The following is a 22,503-nucleotide window of genomic DNA, read 5'->3' as shown; positions in this document are numbered from 1 at the left end:
CCTAGAATCAGATCCTTCAAAGCTACAGAAATTTGTCATATATCATATAACATACATCAGGTACCTGCGTGGTGCTTCCAGCTGAGTACTGAGCAATAGGCATTGACCTCAGTGGAAGCTGCCAAGTCTCAGCACTGCTAGAAATGAAACAGGCCCCTACATGTGGTTTCTGGAGCTTAAGTTTAGGGTCCTTCTTTTGAAAAATCTTGGCCTGAATCCACATTTAGGTTACCAAATATCTGGGAATTAATACAAAAATATGAATTTTTACCTTCTAATTTGTCCTCTGTGTTCCCAGACACTGACTCACAACATTCACCCTCTGAACACTGGAATAATATAAGATTTCCATTCTTACAAGTTTTCCAGATTACACATTTGGTATTGGATACTTGGCCAATATTTTAAATATCCAAGTCAAGTTCTTAAATTCCTAATTAGGCCCTTAAATATTTTTTTGGTCTTGATTCTTTTAATCTTGAACATGTAATTGGAAAAGCTGTAACAACAGAAATGCTGTATTGCAATTTGGTCCGGTGGGTGGGATAACATGAGTCAGTGTCTGGGAACACAGAAGACAAATTAGCAGGTAGAAATTCATATTTCTTCTTTCATTCCCAGACATCGACTCGTAAGAGATGGGCTCTATGAATAATCTCCAGGGTGTTTGAATATGCAAACAACTGAGGAAGTATAGCTGACCCTTATTCAGGACTAATTTTTTGTTTTATTATTTTATAATTAGTTTTATTTGTAAATATTTATATAGGAAAATATTACCTACAAAAATGTTCTAGATGCATTCCTTTTTTCTGAGTACTACAATAGCTAAGTTAATTATGGACATATTGCTGCAGTGGACATAGCAATTAATATGTCTTTGGAAATACTTTCTAGGCTTTCACAATAACCGAGTTCAGTCCTTGTTTTGCAATTGGTTGCATAATGGAGAAAATGAAAAAGAAGCTACCACCCTATGAATGGTGACATCTTAAAAAAACTCCAGCCACAAACCCAACAAAATAAACCTCCAAATAAACAACCAACCAACCTCTGAGTCATACAGCATCACCTTAGATTTTAGCTGCCTGAAATCTTTGAGCTCAAAAAAACCTTTATCAATTACAGGCAGACTGTGATTTTCTTGAAACATTGTTTGAGCAAATCTTCACAGTAATGGCAAAAGCACAGCCTGCTCACCAAGGCCGTCTCCTAAATTTCGCTTACTTCAGAGTGTGGTAGCATGAAAATATGTGCTAGAGCTATTCAACATCTAGACAACATATCTTTATCCAAGTCTTGGATGTTGCTGAATTGTTTTGATGGGATCACTGAAGTATTATGTTTCAAATGTTTAGATAATCAGCAACTGAACACTAAGTCTTAAAATGGGAACTTTCACACTTCCCTGGTCTCAGGTGGTTTTCTCAACCTCATATATAGTACTCTGCTTATACCTTATGTATTCCAAATACACATTAATAACTGCTTTCTTTTAAGGAACTCCATCCAGCTCTTCATTGTTTATTCAGAGTTTATAGAACCTTTGAGTTTTCACCACTGCTGTGAAAGTGGCTGTTCCTACATAGATACGTTCTGCTAATGGCATAGTAGTACCAGCATCTACTTCTAATAAGAAAGAAAATGGTATCTCACTAGTTAGTTTTCATTTCAGTTATTGTAATTTTATTCAGCCACAATTTTCTTTTTATTAGGTGCACAATGTCATTAATGATGCAGTAGATCTGTTGGAATTCCGTGACAGAGTTATTAAGGCCTCTTTGAACTATGGGCATTTGGTTGTTTCAACTTCTCTTCAGTGTTACGTATTTTCGTAAGTAAAATAAATTCATGAAGCTTTCTCAGGTTTATCTAACAGTTGTAAGGAGTAGCAGAAACGTCATTTAAAGTACAGTAGTTAATTTTGCAATTTTTTATTTTTAACTGATTGAAATACTCCATGGAACCTAACATCATCTACAACAAACTATATTGGAGTGTAGTTGCCCTCACCCTGTCATCCTTTCAGCTTCTTGCTGGTGCTATGGCTGCCTGTTCATTCGGCTACAAAAATTTGGCAGCCTTTCTTCACGTAGACGCAGCAAGAATGGTGGCTGGGTATATCTGTGCCTCTGTCTAGGGACTCCTTTTTTTGGGTATTGTTTCTGGCATGCCATTATTTTGGAACAGAATAGGAACGATTCAATCCTGCATCATGTTTTAAGAACACCATACCCTGTTTCATATGCTGAAATTTAAAGTTTACTCCTAAAAGCACTTACCTGTTAGTGACATGACTAATGCTAAACAATAACGCAGCCTATAATAGGGCATGCAAGAGAGGGGCTCTATCCTACCTCCCGATCACTGTAAAAGAGTTGAACCACAATTCAGAAATAGTTAAAAAACACATTTGTAAGTATGATTTTGCTGTTTACTAAAGACTCCTAGGTCAGCCGCTGCTAGTGTGAAGGGATGCAAACATGAAAGTAGAAATGTTGCTGGATCATTCTGCATAGTTATCAGTGTTACTTGGCTTCCCAAATGCTACTTTCCTTTTGAAAACCTCTCTTTTTAGGAATGTTAGATGATTAAAATGCGTATGTTTTACTTCGTGAATTCAACTTTGTATTTTCAATAAAATGTGAAGATGAATGGTTTTAATGAATTATGATATTTTTTTTTTTTTTTTTTCCCAGTGTAAAGAACTGGAATACACCACTGATCTTTGACCTGAAGGAAGGAACAGTTAGTTTGATTCTACAAGCGGAAAGGTAGCTAAATTCTTCTAATGCTCACTATTAGATGTGCATGTGTATTTCCTAAAACTTTGCTCTATAAACATAAGCACATATTGAAATACTAGAAATAGAGGAAAAGTATACAGTATTTTTAAGTAGCGTGTAAAGACTTAGCTGGTATATTTGCTGTAGGTCTGTGATGTTGGTAATGAATCTTTCAAACTTTATGTATGTTTATATTCTTATTTACAGAAGAAAGTAGATCTTCTGACCTAACATCTTGGAGGGGAGTTATGTTCTAAATTACTTTTTTTAGCTTGAATATATTTCATATAAATTATCTTTGGTCTCCAATTTTTATTAAAAGCATGCCAGGTATGCCAAATAAAAATAAAAATTAATTTTTCTTGCATATTTGTATTTATATTTGCAATAAATTACTATTTTTTCTCAGTTTGAGAAAACTTTAATCTGTAATTCCTGAAAATCATTTGTCAAACAGATCTTTAGGTGTGCTTTTGTAGAAAGTCTTTCAAAGCACTAAGAATAAGAGCAGAAATAAAAAAAATCTTGAGTTTTTATTATAGTATTAATTCTCATGGATAAATATTGTTGGACAACTATTTCAGCAAAGTGCAGCACAATGCTCACTGTGCTTTTGAGTCAAGTACTTACGTCCTAGTCTGCAAATATATTGCAGTGGGGAACAGGTAAATAAGTGGACAGGATTTTGAAGATCAGTTTCTAGATTTGGAATTTTGTACTGCCAATTAAAAGTCAATTGTGAAAACATGGCGCATATTCTTCAGTGCAGGTGATCCACAGAATTGAAGCTATGGTTTTGGTAAAACCAGTCAACCTTTACAGATACATGTGCAAACAGTGGTTCATTAAAAGTGTCTTCTATTTGCTTTACGTTATAATCTAGACATACTAAAGAAAATAATACAGGTAATACTATCTCAAAGCTAGCTGTAAACATTAAAGTTGTTTCTCACATATATACACACACAGAGTTGTCTCATGGAATGATGTTTGGGGAGTACTGTCTGCAGCTGTATGCTTTGTCATCATGAGTTAGAAGATTTAAATTACATAATATCTATAACTGTTAAAATCATAGTGATTCCAGATAGTAAGTATTTCTCATGGAAAAAGACGATGCTCACATTAAAACTGAAATCTTCCATAAAGAGCTTTCAGTATGTCAGCTTTGAAATGTAAGGCTTAGAAAGGATGTAGTTTAACTCAAAATAATCACAGGATATTAGGCAATTGCCTTCAAATTGTTGAAACTGTCATTATGCTCTTCTGTATTACTTAATGATTTACTTTTTTGTTGGGGTTTTATTTGTAGGCATTTTCTTCTTGTAGATGGTGGAGGGCTTTATTTATATTCATATGAAGGAAGATTAATTTCCTCTCCAAAATATCCAGGAATGAGAACAGACATTTTAAATGCCCAGACAGTATCTCTGAGTAATGATACTCTAGCAGTAAAAGACAAAGCTGATGAAAAGGGTAAGTTTTCTGTTCTAATAGTTTCATGTTTGCTAATAATTCATTATGAGGTTTTCAGCATCTTCGCATGTAACTTGATTTAGCATAGTTATGCTGAAAAAGAAAGCATGAAGCATAAACAATTTATGTTATAAATTAAAGATAATAGTTATAAAAATGAATTAAAATGTTGGGTCTTGCTTAACAGTGATTAAAAAACTGAAAGACAATGATTGATATATGTCTCTGAACTTCCAGTTGTGTGTAATGCATCAAAGAACAGTGGAATATTTGCAGTAAATACTTAAACAGTAGGTTTTCACTCTCTGATGTGATTTTCTACAGCAGTACTTCAGCAGCTTTTTCTGCTTGACTCCTGCTCTTAGAAGCTTCCAATATGTTAACTGTGATTAATTTTAGTTTTAAGATATTCTTTAGCTTTTTTTGGGGCTGTATTTTTGCAGCATGTAAGTCTTATATGCAGCTGAGATGCATAGTAGTTAGGAGTCTGCAATGTTCTGTTTCAGTGTTGTGTTCTTTAATATTTTTATGTTCTTAAATTTTGTGTTTTGGCATCAAAAGCACTATAATTCTAAAACACAACATGGCCAAATGAGCTTCAGGTAAATTTTGGCATTAATGAGTGGTGCAGGAATATCTTTTTGTCAGTTAGCTTTTCTCCTTTTCTCTATGCCTTGAGGCAAATGTGTAGGTTTGCCAGTGCGACAGTTTAAAGTGTCTGGGGGAGACAGATGCTTCCATTGCTGGAAAACCCGTGGCACTATCACTTTTGACTCCCTAACTGTGCCATTTATAGGCTGTACAGATATGACAGTGGAAGGCTGCAGTGCTATCTATAGCTGTATTTCTCCTGCGATATGGCCAGTAAGGGGATTACCGGTGGGAACAACTGTGTGCGGGAGGTGCTGTTACTGCAGAGTGTAACAGTGAAAACTTCCTGCCTGTGGTTCCAACTGACACTAACTGAATCTATTACCTATCTATAACTGTTATCCTAGACTTAATGATTAGATTTTAAACATTCAGAATTTTAGAATACATTGTTTTGCAGCAAAGAACCATCATATTTATCTTCTTTTTGCTATAGAAAGAAACCTTTCAGTGTGAAGTAGAAAAGAACCCTGGCAGGGAGTTAGTCCTTTAGCACTGATTTGCATAGTTGTTTTCTCAGCGTTTAACCTGCAAGGTAAACTACATGGTGAATGAAGAAAAGCTTTCGAACAATCCGTTAAAATATCCCTCCCTGAGCAAAAGAAAAATGAGGTGGGGTTTTTCGCACTTCCTTGTTACAAAGCATTTTTGCTATTCCATACAACTTTAATTTTTTTTCTTGTACATCCTTGTCTTTTGTGTGAGAATACTTTCTTTTATTCTTAATTATTTTTAAAGGCAGTATTTTTTTTTAAATAATTGTTTAGAAGTAGTAATATAATTGTAATGTGTATTTTATTTTTAAGGAAAATTACTTCAGAAAAATATTATCCTCAAGCACCAAGACATAAAAGCTGTGTAATAACTAGAATGGATTTTAATCAGCAAAAACATATTTCATGGTAAATTATTGAGGAAAAAACCACAATAGTTTACCGAAAAAAGGTTAAGTGATAAATTGCATTTTATTTCTGATCTTTTTATACTCTGTGTGTCTGTATTACAGAAGTGTATGTATGTATATTACTTAATACACATAATACAGAGACTTTGTTTTATTGTCATATAGACACCTTGAGGCAGTCAGAATAAAAACAAATAAAGTATTTTAAATAAATTAAGGTTATATAAAAAATTAATCCATAAATATTAACTGCTGTCTATATGCATGCATATTTAAGATTGTGATGGTAAACTCACTCGCTTGCCCCTTTCTCCTGCCCATTTTCCTGAACAGGCTGAAGAGCATCTCCATCTCCCAACCATTCCTATGAGTGTCCTGAAAATCATGTCAGCCAGTTTTGTACACAGGCTAATCTTCACCAAACCTATAGTTTACAGAGGCTGGGTTTCTGGCTGTGTTTTCCAGATGAGCTCTCCAAATGATCCTGTTGACAGCAGCTTCCATCAGGGCAATGAGTAGGGGTGGGGTTTTGGGTTTTTTTAGATGCAAGCCCCACGAATAGTGGTAAAATACCTTATAATACACCAGCACATGGGAAAAAAGATTCTTGGCAAAGGAAACCCTGGCTTACCTATGCCTGTTTATTCTTCTCAACTCATCCCAGCAGAAGCGTTTTTTAACTTTGCCCTATTTTGAGGGCATAATGTGCTGCATTATAGAAGTATCTATAATAGCTCAGTCTGATACAGGAAGCAGTTTACGCTTTGTGGCGTGGACCTCTCTACAAGCTAATTTACTCTTGAAACAGAGAGATGTATGACTTGCTGTGCTTCAGTGTTGTTACTTGGATATTCTTCCTCTTTTATTAAAAAAACAAAGATTGGTATCTCTGCGCTTACAGCCCTTCAGTCTCTAATGAAGCTGGAAAAGGGAGGTGAGCCTGTTCTCAAAAGGGATCTGGTGAGCCTACAAGTGGTTATTCAGTGATGATAGAACATGTGTTTAAAGACACGCAGTAGCTGTTCTCTTTCTCTGGATGTTCAAAGTGAGAGAATGCCCTTTGTTTATATTTTCAATTTATACATTTAAAAAAAGAGATATATTTTAGGTTCTACAATATTGTAAAATTATGTGGAGTTTTTCCAGATTTTGGGGGGTGGGGGTTGGGGGAACCGAACCAAAACAAAAACCAAAACAAAACCTAACACCAAACTTATTTTCTGAAATACCTTAATAAGCATTGTAGATTAATGAAAAATTATACTTGTCAATTAGGTTTTCTTTGAAACTCTTTTAATCTCACTTCCTCCAGCTAGTATAGTAGCAGTAAAATTGGCTTGTATACCTAGATCAAAATAAATTTCATTCAGGAGTCATGCATAAAAGTGAGAAAAATAACGCTTCTCAGGAACAACTAGTTTTCTGTCATATATTTAGCCTGTGGCCAAGACCAACACATGTGCAAAACCCTTTCTTTTTCTCCTCTTCAAACTCAACCAATGCTTTCTGAACACCTGCTCTTACAGGTTTGTTGGGGTTTATTGGTTTGGCTTTTTTTTTTTTAATTCTGCCTGTATAACCATTGACCTCAAACCAATATCCTGCATCCTAGTGAAAGACATGCACAGCAGCATTAACATGTTAACATCGCCATCCTTTGGAATGATGGTGTATATTCATCCTATATTGTATACTTACAGGTGATGTGTTGAAACCACAGGTGAGATGTGTTACTGAACAGCTGAAATGTTTCTGTCACATCAGTGTTTTCCAGAAACTAACATGGAATCATGTGTTTTAAGTTACAGCTGATGTTCCTTGTAATGTTACTGTTTTCTCTAGGTTTGAATACTCTACCTACCTACCTACATCTGTCTGAATTTGTGTGTATATTATTCACAGACTATATATAAAGTATGTATGGATGTGTGTGCATCACACGTGTGTGTATGTATACATATAGACAGAAACAAAGAGAAACTATTTTTAGACAAGTTGCAAGTTTGAGTCTTCACTGGATATCCCAGAAATACAGATGATGATGTTTTTGGGGGCGTTGAGAAGATTTTTTTCTGAGGGTGGGACAGGGAGAGGGTGAAACAGATGCAAAATCAAAATAATAAAATTCAAGTATATCTGGGTAAAGTAGTTACTTTTTGAGGAAGCCAATTATAAATGTATTAATGACAAGCAGAAACCCTAAATTGCCCTGAAGAAAATATGCCTAGGGATCACTGTATTAAAAATTAAAAACAGGGCAGATTAATAACAAAATACAGAATGCTTCTGAAGAATGTTTTAGTCAGTAGTTCAAAGGACATCTTTCTATATATTTGATTCTAATTCCTTTAAGAAAATGTATCAGTCAATGGTGTTGCTTCCTAAACTTACACGCTCACCAAAGTTGTGGGTTGAGATTGAGTAAGTCTATCAGATAGCCTTGGTAACCTTGATTTATTCAGAATGCAGAGTAAAGACTTGCATCAGATAGAACTTAGCGTCATTGCTGTAAATCACCATTTGAGCTGTGATAGGAAGTAAAACCTGAGTTTTCTCAATTCTCTCAGTCCATAATGTCATATTTCAATGGCTAGCAATGCTCTGAAAATAATGATATTTGAGGATTTTCTCAGATCACCCTGATTGCAAAGTGAGACTATTCCTAAGCTCAGCAGACTATGATGGTTACATTTTCCCCAAAATAAGATTCTTTTTTCACCAGAGTATGAAAGTCACTGGTGAATCTAGCACACTCTTGCGGTAAATGATGCTCTGTAAAGGAATGGAACTGCTTGAAAAGGTCTATTAAGAACTGTTGGCTTTAACTAATAAACCATATAATTTTTTTTTTCTTCAGTTATCTACATATTTGAAGCTTTATCTGGAAAGCCACTGGGTGATGGAAAGCCTCTAACCCATAAGGTAAGATGAACGATATAATGTGTCTTTTTAATTATACTTTGAAATTAAGAATCAACAGTGGATTTCCCCAATAATGGGCCTAATAAGCTGTTAAAGGTTTACAGTCTGAATAGAAAAGAGCATGACAACTCTAGCTGACTCTTATATAGTAACAAAAATCAGATTCTTCACGCAGTGTTGATGTACAAAGGGACATACTATAGGTTGTGTTCAGTTACTGGCGTGTGTTTCCCATGCACATAAGAGTTTGAAACTACAGGTGAATTGTTTTGTTATGCACTAAAACTGATCAATTGAGTTTCCTTTGCATGTGCTCCAAAGCAACTTTTATTAGTGCCAACCTGTTGTCAACACTGAAGAGAAGAAAAAGAACATCAGGATGTCTGTCTTCAGTCCGAGCTTTTACTGGTTTTACTTAAAAAAATGATTGCCTTAACTGCATTTTACTTTTCTTCACTCCTGCTATACAACAAAAGCAAAATTAGTCAGCATTTTTTGGAGAGAGGAAGCATCTTTTAGGCAGCTTTTGCTTTGAGATGCCACCTGTATTTCTGTAGTTTTGTAGTAAATTCCTAAACTGCTAAATCTGTTGCAGTTTTGGTTTAATCTGCATGAAATTCAATTTATAGAATGCTTCATTCAACAGAGAAGACACATACAGTGTCTTCATGGTCCAGTTTTTCGAGAGTTTTGTGCCTTGGTTTTTAGTAAAGCGTTCATTTGTTTGAATATCACATGCTTGCTGTGATATGAATCTTCAAACTAAAAATCAGGTATTTTCTTTTTCCTTTTCAGACGGAAATTGTGGAGATAGCTTTAGACCAGAAAGGACTTACAAGTGAAAGAAAAATAGCTTTTATTGATAAGAACAGAGATCTTTACATTACTTCAGTTAAACGGTTTGGAAAAGAACAGAAGATTGTCAAAATAGGTAAGAAAAGTTCAAAATAATGTTTAACTACATGCTGTGAGGAAAATAGACTTTTATCTAGTACAGGAGACAAAATTTTGATTTTAATAGTGAAATTGGACTAAAAGAAACATTAGAAATAGTCCTGTGGCTTTCATAAGGTATTGATGGAAACCACGTTAGTACATTTTGTCTAAATTCTGATAATTTTTATGTGAGTTAAATGTAAAGTACTGGTTATTGCATTCCAGAGCAAGCAGCTAAGAGGATATGGGAGAAGGATGTATTCCTCAGAATTATTCAATACAGAATCTTTCAGTCATTTTTCTTGCAAATGCAAAACTCTTTAAGTTCATAATATTTTTAATTGGAATGCCGTAGACAGATGCATGATCTAGTAAGTGGGAAGGTGCAGTCTGACCATTGAGTTAATTTTTATCTCCAGTCTTAAAATTAAGTGCAAAAAACATTATTATGAAAAGACTCTTCAGAAAGAGAGAAGTGAATTTGGCTGAAGGTTTGTAAAAGGTTACCTTACAAACCAGGTGGTGAGAAACAGTCCTTATAAAAGCAACTAAGAACAACCAATAATTGTCCTTTTACTACAGTGCGAGAATTGTTTCGAATTTTCTTGTGGAAATGCGTATTATTCTGTTATCTTTAAATTAAGGGACGATGGTTCAAACTTTGGCTTGGAATGACACATCTAACATTCTTTGTGGGATTCAAGATACCCGTTTTACAGTCTGGTACTACCCCAACACAGTCTATGTAGATAAAGATCTTTTGCCAAAAACTCTGTATGAAAACGAGGCAAGGTAATACATCCTTTTTGATCAAAACTGTAGTAGTGTGTATTTTAACTTGTTTACTCATTCTTTAAAAAATTGTTAATTTTGGCAGTTAAAGTAGAAACCAGGGTTGCAACTTTTAAAATTCTTTTTATATTACTACTTCTTGATTAGGAAATGAGGAAAAAGTGTTTTATAAGGTATATAATAAAGTTTGGAGTTGAAATGATGATGCGCAGTTTAAGAGTAGAATAGCATCTTGATGCAAAAGCGAAATTAATCATGTCTCATGAAATATTACTTTAGTTGTTTGTGAAAAAAAAAATAAAAAGGTTCTGTTTAAAATATCTGTTGGAAATTAAAACATTGAGGTACTGGGTCACAGATAATATTATTTCCAGCTCAGCATGTTTACTTTACATGTTTACTTCAGCCTGTACGCATTGTGAAATTCTTCATGAAGAATACCTGAATTATCTTCTCCTAAGAGTTATGAGAGTCCAAATATTTTTTACTGAAAAATGTATTTGAAAATTTTTGCACATATACCCAGTTTGCATTTGCCTTACAGCCATTGAATGTGGTTAACCCTAATTTTATTTTTAGAGAACATTACAACTACCTGTTGGATTTAACTGTTGAATAACTAGGTGGTTAGATTCTTATATACTCTGAAAATGAAGTATAATCATGTTGTAATTTTGAAACAAAGATTTCTTTAAATTCTTAATGTTATTTTCAAAACAAAGAAGTGAATGTTAACTTACCTTTCTTTCTCTACCCAGTGAATTTAGCAAAAATCCCCAGATTGTACATTTTATAGGAAATCTAATAACAATTAGAAGAGCAGATGGTTCACTTATTCACCTTAATATTTCACCTTATCCTGCGATTCTTCATGAATATGTTAGTAGTTCTAAATGGGAAGATGCTGTTAGACTGTGTCGCTTTGCAAAGGTAATCCTAATTATTTGGAATGTTCAGATATAATTTCACTGTAATATTTATGTTTTCAAGTATTACTTTAATAATGATAATTGCATATCAGATGTTACATCTCATTTCTGTTCTTGTGCTCTGTTGCTGTTTATTTGGGGCTGGTGATGAAAAATCATATATTTTTCATATTTACATAATATAATTTTGCAACTTTCACTATACATAATAAAAATTCTTACTTTTATTCACAACAGAGTCCAGATTGATTGAACACAGGTACACAAAGAAGTTAGTAATAAGCTTAAGTTTTCAGGACTAGGCTTTTATATAACCGAAAATTATCTGCATCTCCACAGTTGCCTTGTATTTTTTCGTATTTTTATTTCACTGGGTTTTGTTTTGTTTTCCTTTGCTTGCTTTTGTATGTAGGCAACAGCAACAGATGAGGTGAGTCTGGCAGTCTTTTAAACAGACAAAAAAAAATCCCCCCACAACCCTGCTTCCTTTTCCCCCTTCTAGAAAAGAGTTTAGCACTTTCATGTGATTATCATGACCTTAAATGTGTATTTCATATATTTTCGTATTTGCATTATTAAATCAATACAGATCCCAATAACTTGGGTTGTATAATGATTTTTATTTTGAGTGCTACTCAAAATAGGTTTTTATTCCAGTATTGGGCAGTGGGTACTGCCATCTCGAATTTCAGCTACAGCATTATGTTAACTTTTTTGAGTTCCCTAAATGCATCATCTTTAAGAATAAAATGTCTGTATCAGGTGGCAGTATACAGTTCAAGTATTTCCAATAAGTAACAAGAAAACAGACCTTGTTTCTGAGGAAAGAGGGAATAGCAAGACTTGTTAGTGAAAAACTTCTAGAAACTTGGTCAGGCTGAATTTTCAGCATTTTACTGCCTGATTTTCTAAATAATAGGGAAGTGGGAAGAGAAACATGACGAAGATTTTATGAGCATTTGATTCTCTGAACAACGTTAATTCCTCCAAATTACAGGCTACCAGCAGGAAGGTTTATCTTATCCTGAATCATGGTAAAGAGTAGGAACACATGGCCAGAGTAGGAGCACATGCAGAGGTGGTGATAGTGAAACCACAGCCTTAGGCTAAATTACTGTATGTCATTGGCTTCAGTGGGTCTTATCGGTTTTGTGTTTCACACAAAAGTGATTGTGAGATAGGGCATGGGAGTATGTTTTTAGAGCATACTCTATGTAGCTGTTTATTCTGATTTAAATCAATAGTAATCCTATGCTGCCTCTAAAAGCCGATTCACATTGCAAAGTGTTTATTTTCAAATTTGTTATTGAACATATTTAACAAAAATACTAACTACTTCCTTGAGGGCATGTGGAGTAACAAGTGCAATCAAAATTATATTTTTCCTGTCTGAACTAGAATTTTCAGATGTGGTAGCTTAAACTCTGTTAACTAATATGTTTTAGTAATAGTATATCTTTGTCAAAATGTTGTCAGACTTGAAAAGGGAAGGTATCACAACGTCAGGATCTTCCTAAATGTTTTTCTGGGTTAGTGGGGTTTCCTTGAGGTTTTGTAAAGAGGGGGGAGAGGGGAGGAGGAAGGCAAAATTCATGAAAATAGATAGCAAGGTTGTAATATTATTATTGCTACTGATTTTGCCTAATTCTTAATTCTAAACATAAACTGAAAATAGCGAAGGAGTCAGAACTTTTGAAGCTCTTACAACCTCATCAGGTTAATTGTTCTACAGTTAAGTAGTTAAGTAATTATTTTCTTTTCTCTTTCATTGGTAGCATGTTTATTATAAGTTATTATCAGCATCCATGGTTAGCCAGGTTAAAATAATTTTTCCAACTACAACCAGTGCTTTGATCCAGCATAGTTCCACAAGTAGTGACAGGGAAACAGATGATGAGGTGTTAAAGTGATACTGTGCAAGAGTTCATTACTGGCTGAGATGCTAAAAGCCAAGGATTCATTCAGCCACACTGTCAGTCTCAGCGGCTCACAACATCAATGCTTTTATAATGAAGGAGTTCTGAGAAATAATTAAGTAGTGACTTTCTAATAGGAGGCTTAGACCATGATGCTAAAAACATCACACAGAGAAATGTTGTATTGTTATACATTATTTTCAGGACTCATATACTTCCTGTGAGAAGTCATTTTTAGCACATTAATAAATATTTTAAGTTTTAGGAGTTGCATTTCTTTTAAAATTCCAGGATCAAACTATGTGGACATGTTTAGCTGCTATGGCAGTTGCCAACAAAGAGATGGCTACAGCAGAAATCGCCTATGCATCAATTGGTAAGGTAAGAAAAGGGACTTATTTATTTCCAGTTAAATTGTTGCAAACCTAATTTTAATAATTGATTTCCCATATTAAAGTATTGTACCTCTCATTAACAGATCGACAAAGTTCAGTATATCAATTCCATTAAAGATCTTCCATCAAAAGAGTCAAGGATGGCTCATATGCTGCTCTTCAGTGGAAACACCCAAGAAGCTGAAACCCTGCTTCTTCAGACAGGCCTTATTTATCAAGCTATTCAAGTCAACATTAATCTTTACAATTGGGATAGGTAGTATTTCTTCAAACACAGTATTTTTATAAGCAGTCTTAGTGAGGTAACGGTAAATTATTCAAGATGCTTGCTTTCTTGCAGATACTTAACTGACTAATTTCTTATCTGTAATTGCCCAGAGCTGTAAAAAGATAAATTAAATCATATGCTGATAATAACCAATGAAGTAACTTTCTGTCATATTTAGAAGATACAAGTATTCCGTGATTAAAGTCCAAAACATGCTTGGAAGCATTTTTAAATAACATTTTGCTTTTTCGTTATTGTTAACACAGAAAAATCTTTAGTGATACCTCAAACTGTATGTGACCCTCAAAGAATTAAGGCTATTTTGAAATGTCTTGTTACTAAAAATAGATATGTGGCTATTCAGACTCCCAGCACTGTGTAGGTGGATGAAATGTGAATTAGGCCTGAGAAAACAACGTAGGAATTTCTCCTTTAAACAAACCTCCACATTTTCTAACAGAATCTTCTGAGGCCAATTACTACTAATTTCTCTGCTATTATATTCTTATCTTCATGGGCAAAAAGTTTTTTTTTTCTCCCACATAACTGTTTTTTTTTATTATGCTGCCTAATATGTATCATCTAAAAACTGTGTATATCAATCATAGAATCTTAGAATGAATCACAGAATGGTTAGAGTTGGAAAGAACCTTAAGATCATCTAGTTCCAACCCCGCTGCCATAGGCAGGGGTGCCTCACACTAAGTATTCCTTATGCCATTGAGAACAAAACAGATGGGAGAGTGATCAGTTATACTAATCCAATAACTAATCTTTACCGCTTATAGAATATTCATAAATGCTGTGTAGCATACACCATAGATGCGTACTATGACACTGTTCAGAAGCGATTCCTGACTGTAATGAAGTTACTAAAAATTACTACTTTTGCCCCTTTATATTGAGAATGCTGAACTCTAACCATTCTGATTTACTTTCTTGAACTAAAAAGACTCCTATTGTCAAACTCTAACGATATGATGAGGTTGTCAACAGAAATAGTTGCTAGCCATTTTTCATAGTATGCATCATAAAGTAGATGGTCTCCTTCACTGGTTACTTTTAACCTCGTGTGACTGATACTAATGTAAAACTGCTTGACACTATAGATTAGGAATCTTTGCCTGCAGCCCAAACACTTTTCAGCATATTGTTTTGCAAAACCATGGTGATTGTAGTTGTTCCAGAGCATTTATATAGCCCAACAAGCCCATTTCTGTTTTATTCCAGGGCCCTAGAACTAGCAGTAAAGCATAAGACACATGTTGACACAGTGCTGGCTTATCGACAAAAGTTCCTAGAGGACTTTGGTAGAAAAGAAACAAACAAAAGATTTTTGCAATATGCAGAAGGTGTAAGTATTCCTCAGAATTATTCTTGCAGCTTTAGGTCAGCCTGTTCTTTGTAGCTGGTTTGGGACAGTGGGGGAAATTGCTCTGACATTTTTTTTCTCCTTGGTTCAAATGTGGGCACAGATCTTAAGATTTTACATCTGAGTACAAGTCCATAGCTTGATGTGAGGCTATTTGGCTAGTATTAGTTGTGCATGTGTTTTATTTGAAGGCACAAATATGGAATGTATATATTTAGTATCTGGCAAGAATTATACAAATGAAGGCACAGTTGTTTCCTGTGAACAGGGAGGTAGACAGGGAGGTTGAATGTGTACCTCTAAAATGTCTTCAACATTTTAATGTAATTTTATGTATAGCAGCAAAAACAAACTTTGAAGGTATCCAGATATATATTAAGAGTGAACTATGAATTGTTCTGCCAAGTATGATAAATAGCTAAATATACAATTTCATCCAACCTCTGGAAACCATCTCCATCATCAGTAGGTCATTTTCATTTATTATCATTTCACAGATCTTAAAGGCCGAGGACAGATCATAATAGCTCATAAGACAGAAGTAGCTTAGATTCCACTAGAGTACTTCTGCACATTTCCTTTATGAGAGGCATCCGCATGTGCACCTTAGACAGCAATTCCATTGAGCAGCCCTTACATCCTTCCTGCTCTTCCCCTTGCTTTGTTGCTAACTGTTGTTAGGGTGAAGCTAATGAAGAGAGATGTGTACTTTGACTGTGTCAGATCTTTTCATCCAGCTGATGAATGAGGAAATATATCCGAGCAGTTAGCTGAGATCGTTTAATTGGACAATGCCTATTACACTTTCAGTAAAGCTTAATTTCTAATGTAAGTCATTTCCTAAACAAGAATAAAAGTCTGCACAATATCTAGCCCTGCAGTGAACCATTCTGCAGTACTTTACCTAGAAAATACAGGAAAATAACAGAACAGATTGCAAGCACTCTTAACATGCAGCAATTTTGACTGCTATGCTGGAAGTACGTCTTCTACGTACTTCAAATCCAGTATCGACCAAAAATCACGTTAATTCCCTGACGCTTCTGAAAGAGACTTTTTAGATGATACTGTCTTATCTTGAAATCATCAAGAAAGCCGTAGTTTCTGAAAGGGTTCCTAAGCAATAACACCTTGTCAGCGACAAAGTGTGAGCAGTGGAGCTTGTTTCATCTCACACTCAGTCTTGAAACTTGGTCTCAAACTGCAGAAGGTTCCTGGATCCATGTTCTTGGAGGTCTTGTCGTCTGGATCTGAAACCAGGAGATGACCTGCTTAATGAAGTGGATTTTAAAGCTCTTGGCTATAGTGGTAACAATTCTTAATGCAGCCTGTCAGACTCATGTAGAAAAGGTAGAAGGAAACGTTAAGGGCATTGAAGAGAAAAGCAAGACTTGATGCTGCTGTTCCTTCTCAGGGAAAAAAAGAGGTCTCCATTTTCCTCGCAGCAGCTAAAGCTCCTTGAGGCTTAAGTAAGGAGTTTTTACCTCATTTCTGTACTGCAGCTGAAAGCACTGACCCGCAATCAGATACAGAATCTAAACAATGTGCTTCATTGTTACATCTCATGTCTTTATATATAAAGTTTTATGAGTGTAATTTGTATACTGAGAATCCGTATCTTGGCAGGTGCTAGATATCACTGGCAGGGGTTGTTGGCTTCACTGGCAAGTAGCTCTCGGGGCTAGATGGCAGAATTAGCCTTGTATGTGGTATGTTCAGCATCTGTGTGACGTCTGTTAAAGCAAACACATTCATTTTTAGAGTGCCATAAAGATTTCAGTCATCAGATCCAAAGCACCTGGACCCAGTAAATGCATCCTGAATTGACCTTTTCACATGAGAATGTGGGGATTACACTTACATCTTTCCTCATAGAGAATCTTCGCTGTTACTTCATGATTTAGTTAACAGTGTAACAACTACTCTGAAAATGCCCTGTGCAGCAGTTGAGATTCTTTTCCCATCCCATCTTTGACAGTCTTAAGTCTCCAGCAATGAAACTGAACTTTGCAATTACATTTTTGCCTAGTTTTTGCCATGTTTTTATAGTCATCAAATGCACCATGATCCGTTCTTGTCAAGCATTTTTGGAAAGAAAGATAACTGTTGTACCCCACTGTACCAGAGATATTGTACTGTATCTATTGTCTGAAGTTTCACTGAAATACAATACAGCCAGAAAATGACAATTTGCTGTAGCTGGAGAAATGCCAAGATACAGCTAAAGCATTTATTGATGTAGAAGACAAATTTAAAGCAGAAATCTGATTTCTGTTATATCAGATAACTAGTGTAATATGCTATCAGTTTACTTGGTGGACTTTAGGTACAGTCAAAAGATACCGCTGCATCTATTATTGATAAAGGCCTATATCCTCAGTAATAGGACACAGATGTCATTATATTTAAATTAGATGCAAGTTGATCCAAGTTATTTTTGCATTTTAATGGAGGGACTTTTTGCCAGACACAATGAGATGTATTAGTATTTGTTAAAGTATGTCAAGCTTGTTTTATTTTAAAGGTGGAAAGCTCAGTTTGTTAGAACTCAGCTGTGCCTTCATACGTTAACATCCATTAGTATAAGTTGTCACTTATATGTGAAGAACTATATGATTGGTACGGTTACTTTGTCATTGTAACTTAAAATTGTCCTGTTAATGTATCTGTTTGACCTCTCTATGTATGTTAGTTGACCTCTGCGTACTTGCTTTTCTGTTCTTACAGCTGGAAGTTGATTGGAATAAAATCAAAGCCAAAATAGAGATGGAAATTGCTAAAGAAAGAGAACGAGCAGCAGCCAGTCCTGCGGTGAGAGCTAGTGTAACTGTACAGCAATAACTGTCCTTTTGGTCACCTTCATAAGTGCTTCTTGAATATTTTGTACAATTATTTTCATAAACATTAAAAAGCCACAACAAACATTTTGTGGGGAACAGGAGGGAGAATCAATGCAGTTCTTGTTAACTGTTGGAAGGCAGGCAGAATTATTTACTTACTACAGTCTCATTTTGAGCTGGGTTTATGTTCTGATGCCCTAGCTCTAGTGAATAGCTACACTGTAGTCCACAATACATGTATGAGAAAAAAGGGAAATTGTCTTTCCGTTAGTGGCTTTTGAATTTAATTGTCTTTAAAATTATTTAACCTTGGTTGCCTCTGATTCAAATACCTATTTTCCTTTCTAAGCACATACTTAAGTAGTTTGGTTATTTCTGCAACCTCAGGGACCTCTGAAAAGACTTGTTTAAATTGCCCCAAAACAAATTCAGCAAGCTGTAAGTGTTGAAAATTGAAAGAGCTTGCACCTGTAAAGTACAAAAAAATATTTCACTCACAGTTGGGGTAATACATATTTCTGTTAGTATGTATGTACAAGCAAGTTCTTTAATAGAGGATTTTTGATTACTTCAGCAGCTAGGGTTTGTCACTAGCAAACTACCAATAAATGGTATTTTCTGAGATAAATTGTTTAAAATACTATGGAATGTGCTTTGGATGTTGTCTGAAGTAACAAACAGCATTATTGGTTGGTTTTGTAGTATCCAACACATGTAACTGGCAATGTTATTGGGAGCTTCCTCAAGGTTCACATATCATACTAATTTCAAATAAGGAAGAGCTTTCAATGTACTTTTTCTACCCAAAGCACTTCATTTGAAAAAACTGTTTTTACATTTGTGTTATTTCATCAAGATATATTTTTAATTTACCTATGAAAGTGGCTGCATATATTAGATGTTCTTTGCAGAAGCCCTTTACATTACAAATATGTGAGCAGGTTTTTCATAACTGACATTGTATCTTTTCAAATGTTGCCATCAAAATGTTAAATATCTGTATATCTGTCAATTTTTTTCTGGTTTGTAAATTGTTATATGACACTTTTTTCATAGTTCATAAAATTCTTAATAAAAACAAAGAGTTTTTAAAAAATGTATCTAATACATGATGCATTAGGTGATCTCCATTGATTTATCTGACTGCTAAATAAAACAACATTTTTGATGTAGCTCATCTGAAGCTCTGCAGTATTCTGGTGTACTGACACATGGCAAAGCGAACACCTTCACCTTCCATTGACTTGCAGAAAGCATTTACTAGTTCCAGAATTGAGCTCAAATATCACTAATGACAAGTGTTTAATGTTAAATTTATGAAGCCTGGCTCAGATGCAACATAATGCAACATAAGCAATTTTTGAAGACCAGTCTTGTGGTGGTATAAAGTTCAGGGTTTCAGCTCAGTCTTGCTCTTTTACTCTTGGACCAGCTGGAAGTACAGCAGAGGCAGAAAATTCACTCAGCTTCTTAAAAATGCCTGGTGCAACAACTAACCATTGCATAGACTGAGATAAAACAGAGGAATGGATGCCATGCTTGCCGCACTGACTGCTTTTAGGGCTGATGTCAGTGTCATTCACAGAAAGTGATACAGTAGGCTCTCCATATCTCAGTGATAATGAGAAGTGCTGTATTTGCAGGTTGTGGGAAAGGTTGTTTAGTTCCTAGGCCAAAGCATAACAAAGACCTTACAGTATTTATCACTGAGCAGATCTACTTTTTTCCATGCACATCCAGTCCTGAGCTACATGCTGTGTTGAGCATCTTTGTGTTAAATAGAAAACAAAGCAAAACAAGCACTGGTTATTCTTTCTTTCACCAGATTCTAATATGCAGGTGACTTGGCACAGTTCCAACCTTGGGCATGAAATCTAAATTTTAGAATATTCTCAGAAGATAACGTTCTTATGTGGCTTACTTGCGATTGTTGCAGCATTTTTACATACCACACTTGCCATTCCAAGAAAAGTGCCATCTGTCCAGTCCAAGCTAATTTTGTGCTGGTTTGTCTGGGGGGTTTAAATTTCTGCATTGCATTTGTCTGTACCTGTTTTCAGGCATTTTCAATAGTTTGTTCAATGTCATCTATTATGTAAAAATACCTGAAGGATACATTTATGACAAGCTGCAAAAAGCCTGTGTATCTGCTTCAGTGGGCCATTTTTGATGTCTTCAGATAAGATCGGCATATTAGTAAGCACAAAGTAAGACAAAACTACTTTTACCCTACTTACTATGTCTGTATCATATTGACGCCTTTTCCAAACCCTGATTTAAAACCTTCCAGAGCCGTAAATGAAATGGCTGCTCAATGCTGCTTGCATTATTGTCCAGTGGAAGAATACGGATTCTTCAATGATTTAAGAGTACCTATTTTAAAAATAGATAATGCCTTATTTATTTATTGACTGTTTAATTCAAAACCAATCTAAGAAGGGATTAGTATGATTGAAATGTAATTGGTTTAGGTGCTGTTGTGATGGATCATTTTTTCAAATATATTCAGATTTACCATAACAGGATGGGTGTTGTAGTTCATGTGTTTCGTTTGACCTTGACCGCAGTAGATCCTCTCTGGTTTTAAGAAGGGAGATTTACATGGGAATGTGAAAGGTGTATCTTTAAGTGAGGTAAAAGTTGAGTGTTTAAAAGCCATTAATTAATTAGGAAAGCAATATACTGAAAAAAAAAGTTGTGTGCATTAGGTAGCATTTCTGTCTTAAACTTTGCAAACATTGCACTTAGCTTTCCTTGCACATGGGCTTGGAAATGATGTAAAAATACGCAGATTCCTCCACCACCCCTCAGTTCTAGACATGTAATGGCGGACAAAAATAATCCATTAAGGTAAGGCAGTACCCTTCCCTGCATTGGAGGACACCCATTTTTACAAAAAATTGAAATTACTGTTTTAATCTTGCTTTACACCATGGTTTAACCGTGGTTTGCAACTATTCCAGGTAATGCAATTGGTTAAAGAAACAGTCTTCATTTTTACCTCTAGCTTAATTATTTTATGGTTTGCATTTTTTTGATAGTTCAGAGGAGGAAGGAAAAATATTTTTTGTGTTTTGGTATTGAAGGCAATAAGACTTTGAGGTCTTTATTTGTCTGTGGGATTTTATCCTTTGGAACACTATGAAGTTTTGAATTACCTGACATGAAAACTTAATTTTGCAGTATATGTAGAACCATTTTCTACTGCAGGAAAATAATTGTTCATCTTGAAAAGATTCTATGCGTAAGATAACTCTGGGTATATCCTATTTGTACAAGAGGACAGAAGTGGTGTCATAGAAGCATCTTTGTCTGAGGTAGACAAGAGGTAACAGCAGTTAAGAGGTCTGGGAGTTACAAGTGCCAGGCTTTGACTGGCTTTGCTGTGGGCTCTCACTGCCTCGCTTCTTCCATCTGCAGATGGGAGTAATGTATTTAGCAATGTTGCAGAGTTTGGTTTTGGATTCTGAGAAGTTAATGCACGTAATGCAGTCAGACAGGGGAAAGGCTGGTGAATCATAACTCTAAAGGTTTTCAAACCCCAAACCAATAAGCATTAATAAATGTCATGGCGCTTGATGAAGATGCCCAGTGGTGTTATTCCCTTATTGACAGATGAGGCATCCCATAGCCATCCTGCACACCTGTGCAAGCTGGCAACAGGACCAAGCCACCTCTTCAGCTGAGCCCGGCAGCTGTAAGGAGACCATCCTCATCATCATCATCATAGAATGGTTTGGGTTGGAAGGGACCTTAAAGATCATCTAATTCCAACCCCCCTGCCGCAGGCAGGGGCACCTTCCACTAGACCAGGTTGCTCCAAGCCCCGTCCAACCTGGCCTTGAACACTGCCAGGGATGGGGCAGCCGCAGCTTCTCTGGACAACCTGTGCCAGTGCCTCATCACCCTCACAGTAAAGAATTTCTTCCTGATGTCTAATGTAAATCTCCCCTCTGTCAATTTAAAACCATTCCCCCTTGTCCTGTCCCTACATGCCCATGTGAAAAATCCCTCTCCAGCTTTCTTGTCAGCCCCTTTAGGCTCTGGGAGGCTGCTCTAAGGTCTCCCTGGAGCCTTCTCCTGTCCAGACTGAATAACCCCAGCTCTCTCAGCCTGTCTCCATAGGAGAGGTGCTCCAGCGCCAGGCCTCCTCTGGACTCGCTTCAATGGGGCCACATCCTTCTTATGTTGGGGGCCATAGAGCTGGACATAGTACTCCAGGGCAGGTGTCACGAGAGTGGAGTAGAGGGGCAGAGTCACCTCCCTGGACCTGCTGGTCACACTGCTGGTGATGCAGACCCTGCTAGAAACTGGGG

The 22,503-nt window shown here is 35.8% G+C and overlaps 1 protein-coding gene across 6 annotated transcripts in view; it reads left to right on the top strand.

Annotated features, from left to right (window-relative positions):
- The window catches only part of IFT80 (intraflagellar transport 80), a 53,095-nt gene extending 32,730 nt beyond the window's left edge, over window positions 1–20,365 (top strand). For 5 of the 6 annotated variants that reach the window (XM_030494904.1, XM_030494902.1, XM_030494903.1 and 2 more), the window contains 11 exons: window positions 1,716–1,834; window positions 2,700–2,774; window positions 4,099–4,262; window positions 8,675–8,739; window positions 9,535–9,670; window positions 10,320–10,467; window positions 11,226–11,397; window positions 13,604–13,693; window positions 13,791–13,963; window positions 15,206–15,329; window positions 18,075–18,977. In XM_030494904.1, coding sequence (XP_030350764.1) covers window positions 1,716–1,834; window positions 2,700–2,774; window positions 4,099–4,262; window positions 8,675–8,739; window positions 9,535–9,670; window positions 10,320–10,467; window positions 11,226–11,397; window positions 13,604–13,693; window positions 13,791–13,963; window positions 15,206–15,329; window positions 18,075–18,188 — 1,380 coding nt within the window. In that variant the 3' untranslated portion in view covers window positions 18,189–18,977. Of the gene's footprint in view, window positions 1–1,715; window positions 1,835–2,699; window positions 2,775–4,098; window positions 4,263–8,674; window positions 8,740–9,534; window positions 9,671–10,319; window positions 10,468–11,225; window positions 11,398–13,603; window positions 13,694–13,790; window positions 13,964–15,205; window positions 15,330–18,074 lie in introns of all 6 variants that reach the window. The other variant, XM_030494900.1, reaches the window with a different exon arrangement.
- The last annotated feature ends 2,138 nt before the right edge of the window (window positions 20,366–22,503 follow it).

Source organism: Strigops habroptila, chromosome 8, assembly GCF_004027225.2.
Source record: "Strigops habroptila isolate Jane chromosome 8, bStrHab1.2.pri, whole genome shotgun sequence".
Classification (NCBI taxonomy): Eukaryota; Metazoa; Chordata; class Aves; order Psittaciformes; family Psittacidae; genus Strigops; species Strigops habroptila.
The sequence above is the reverse complement of the archived record's forward strand: the minus strand, read 5'-3'. Positions and strand labels throughout refer to the sequence as shown.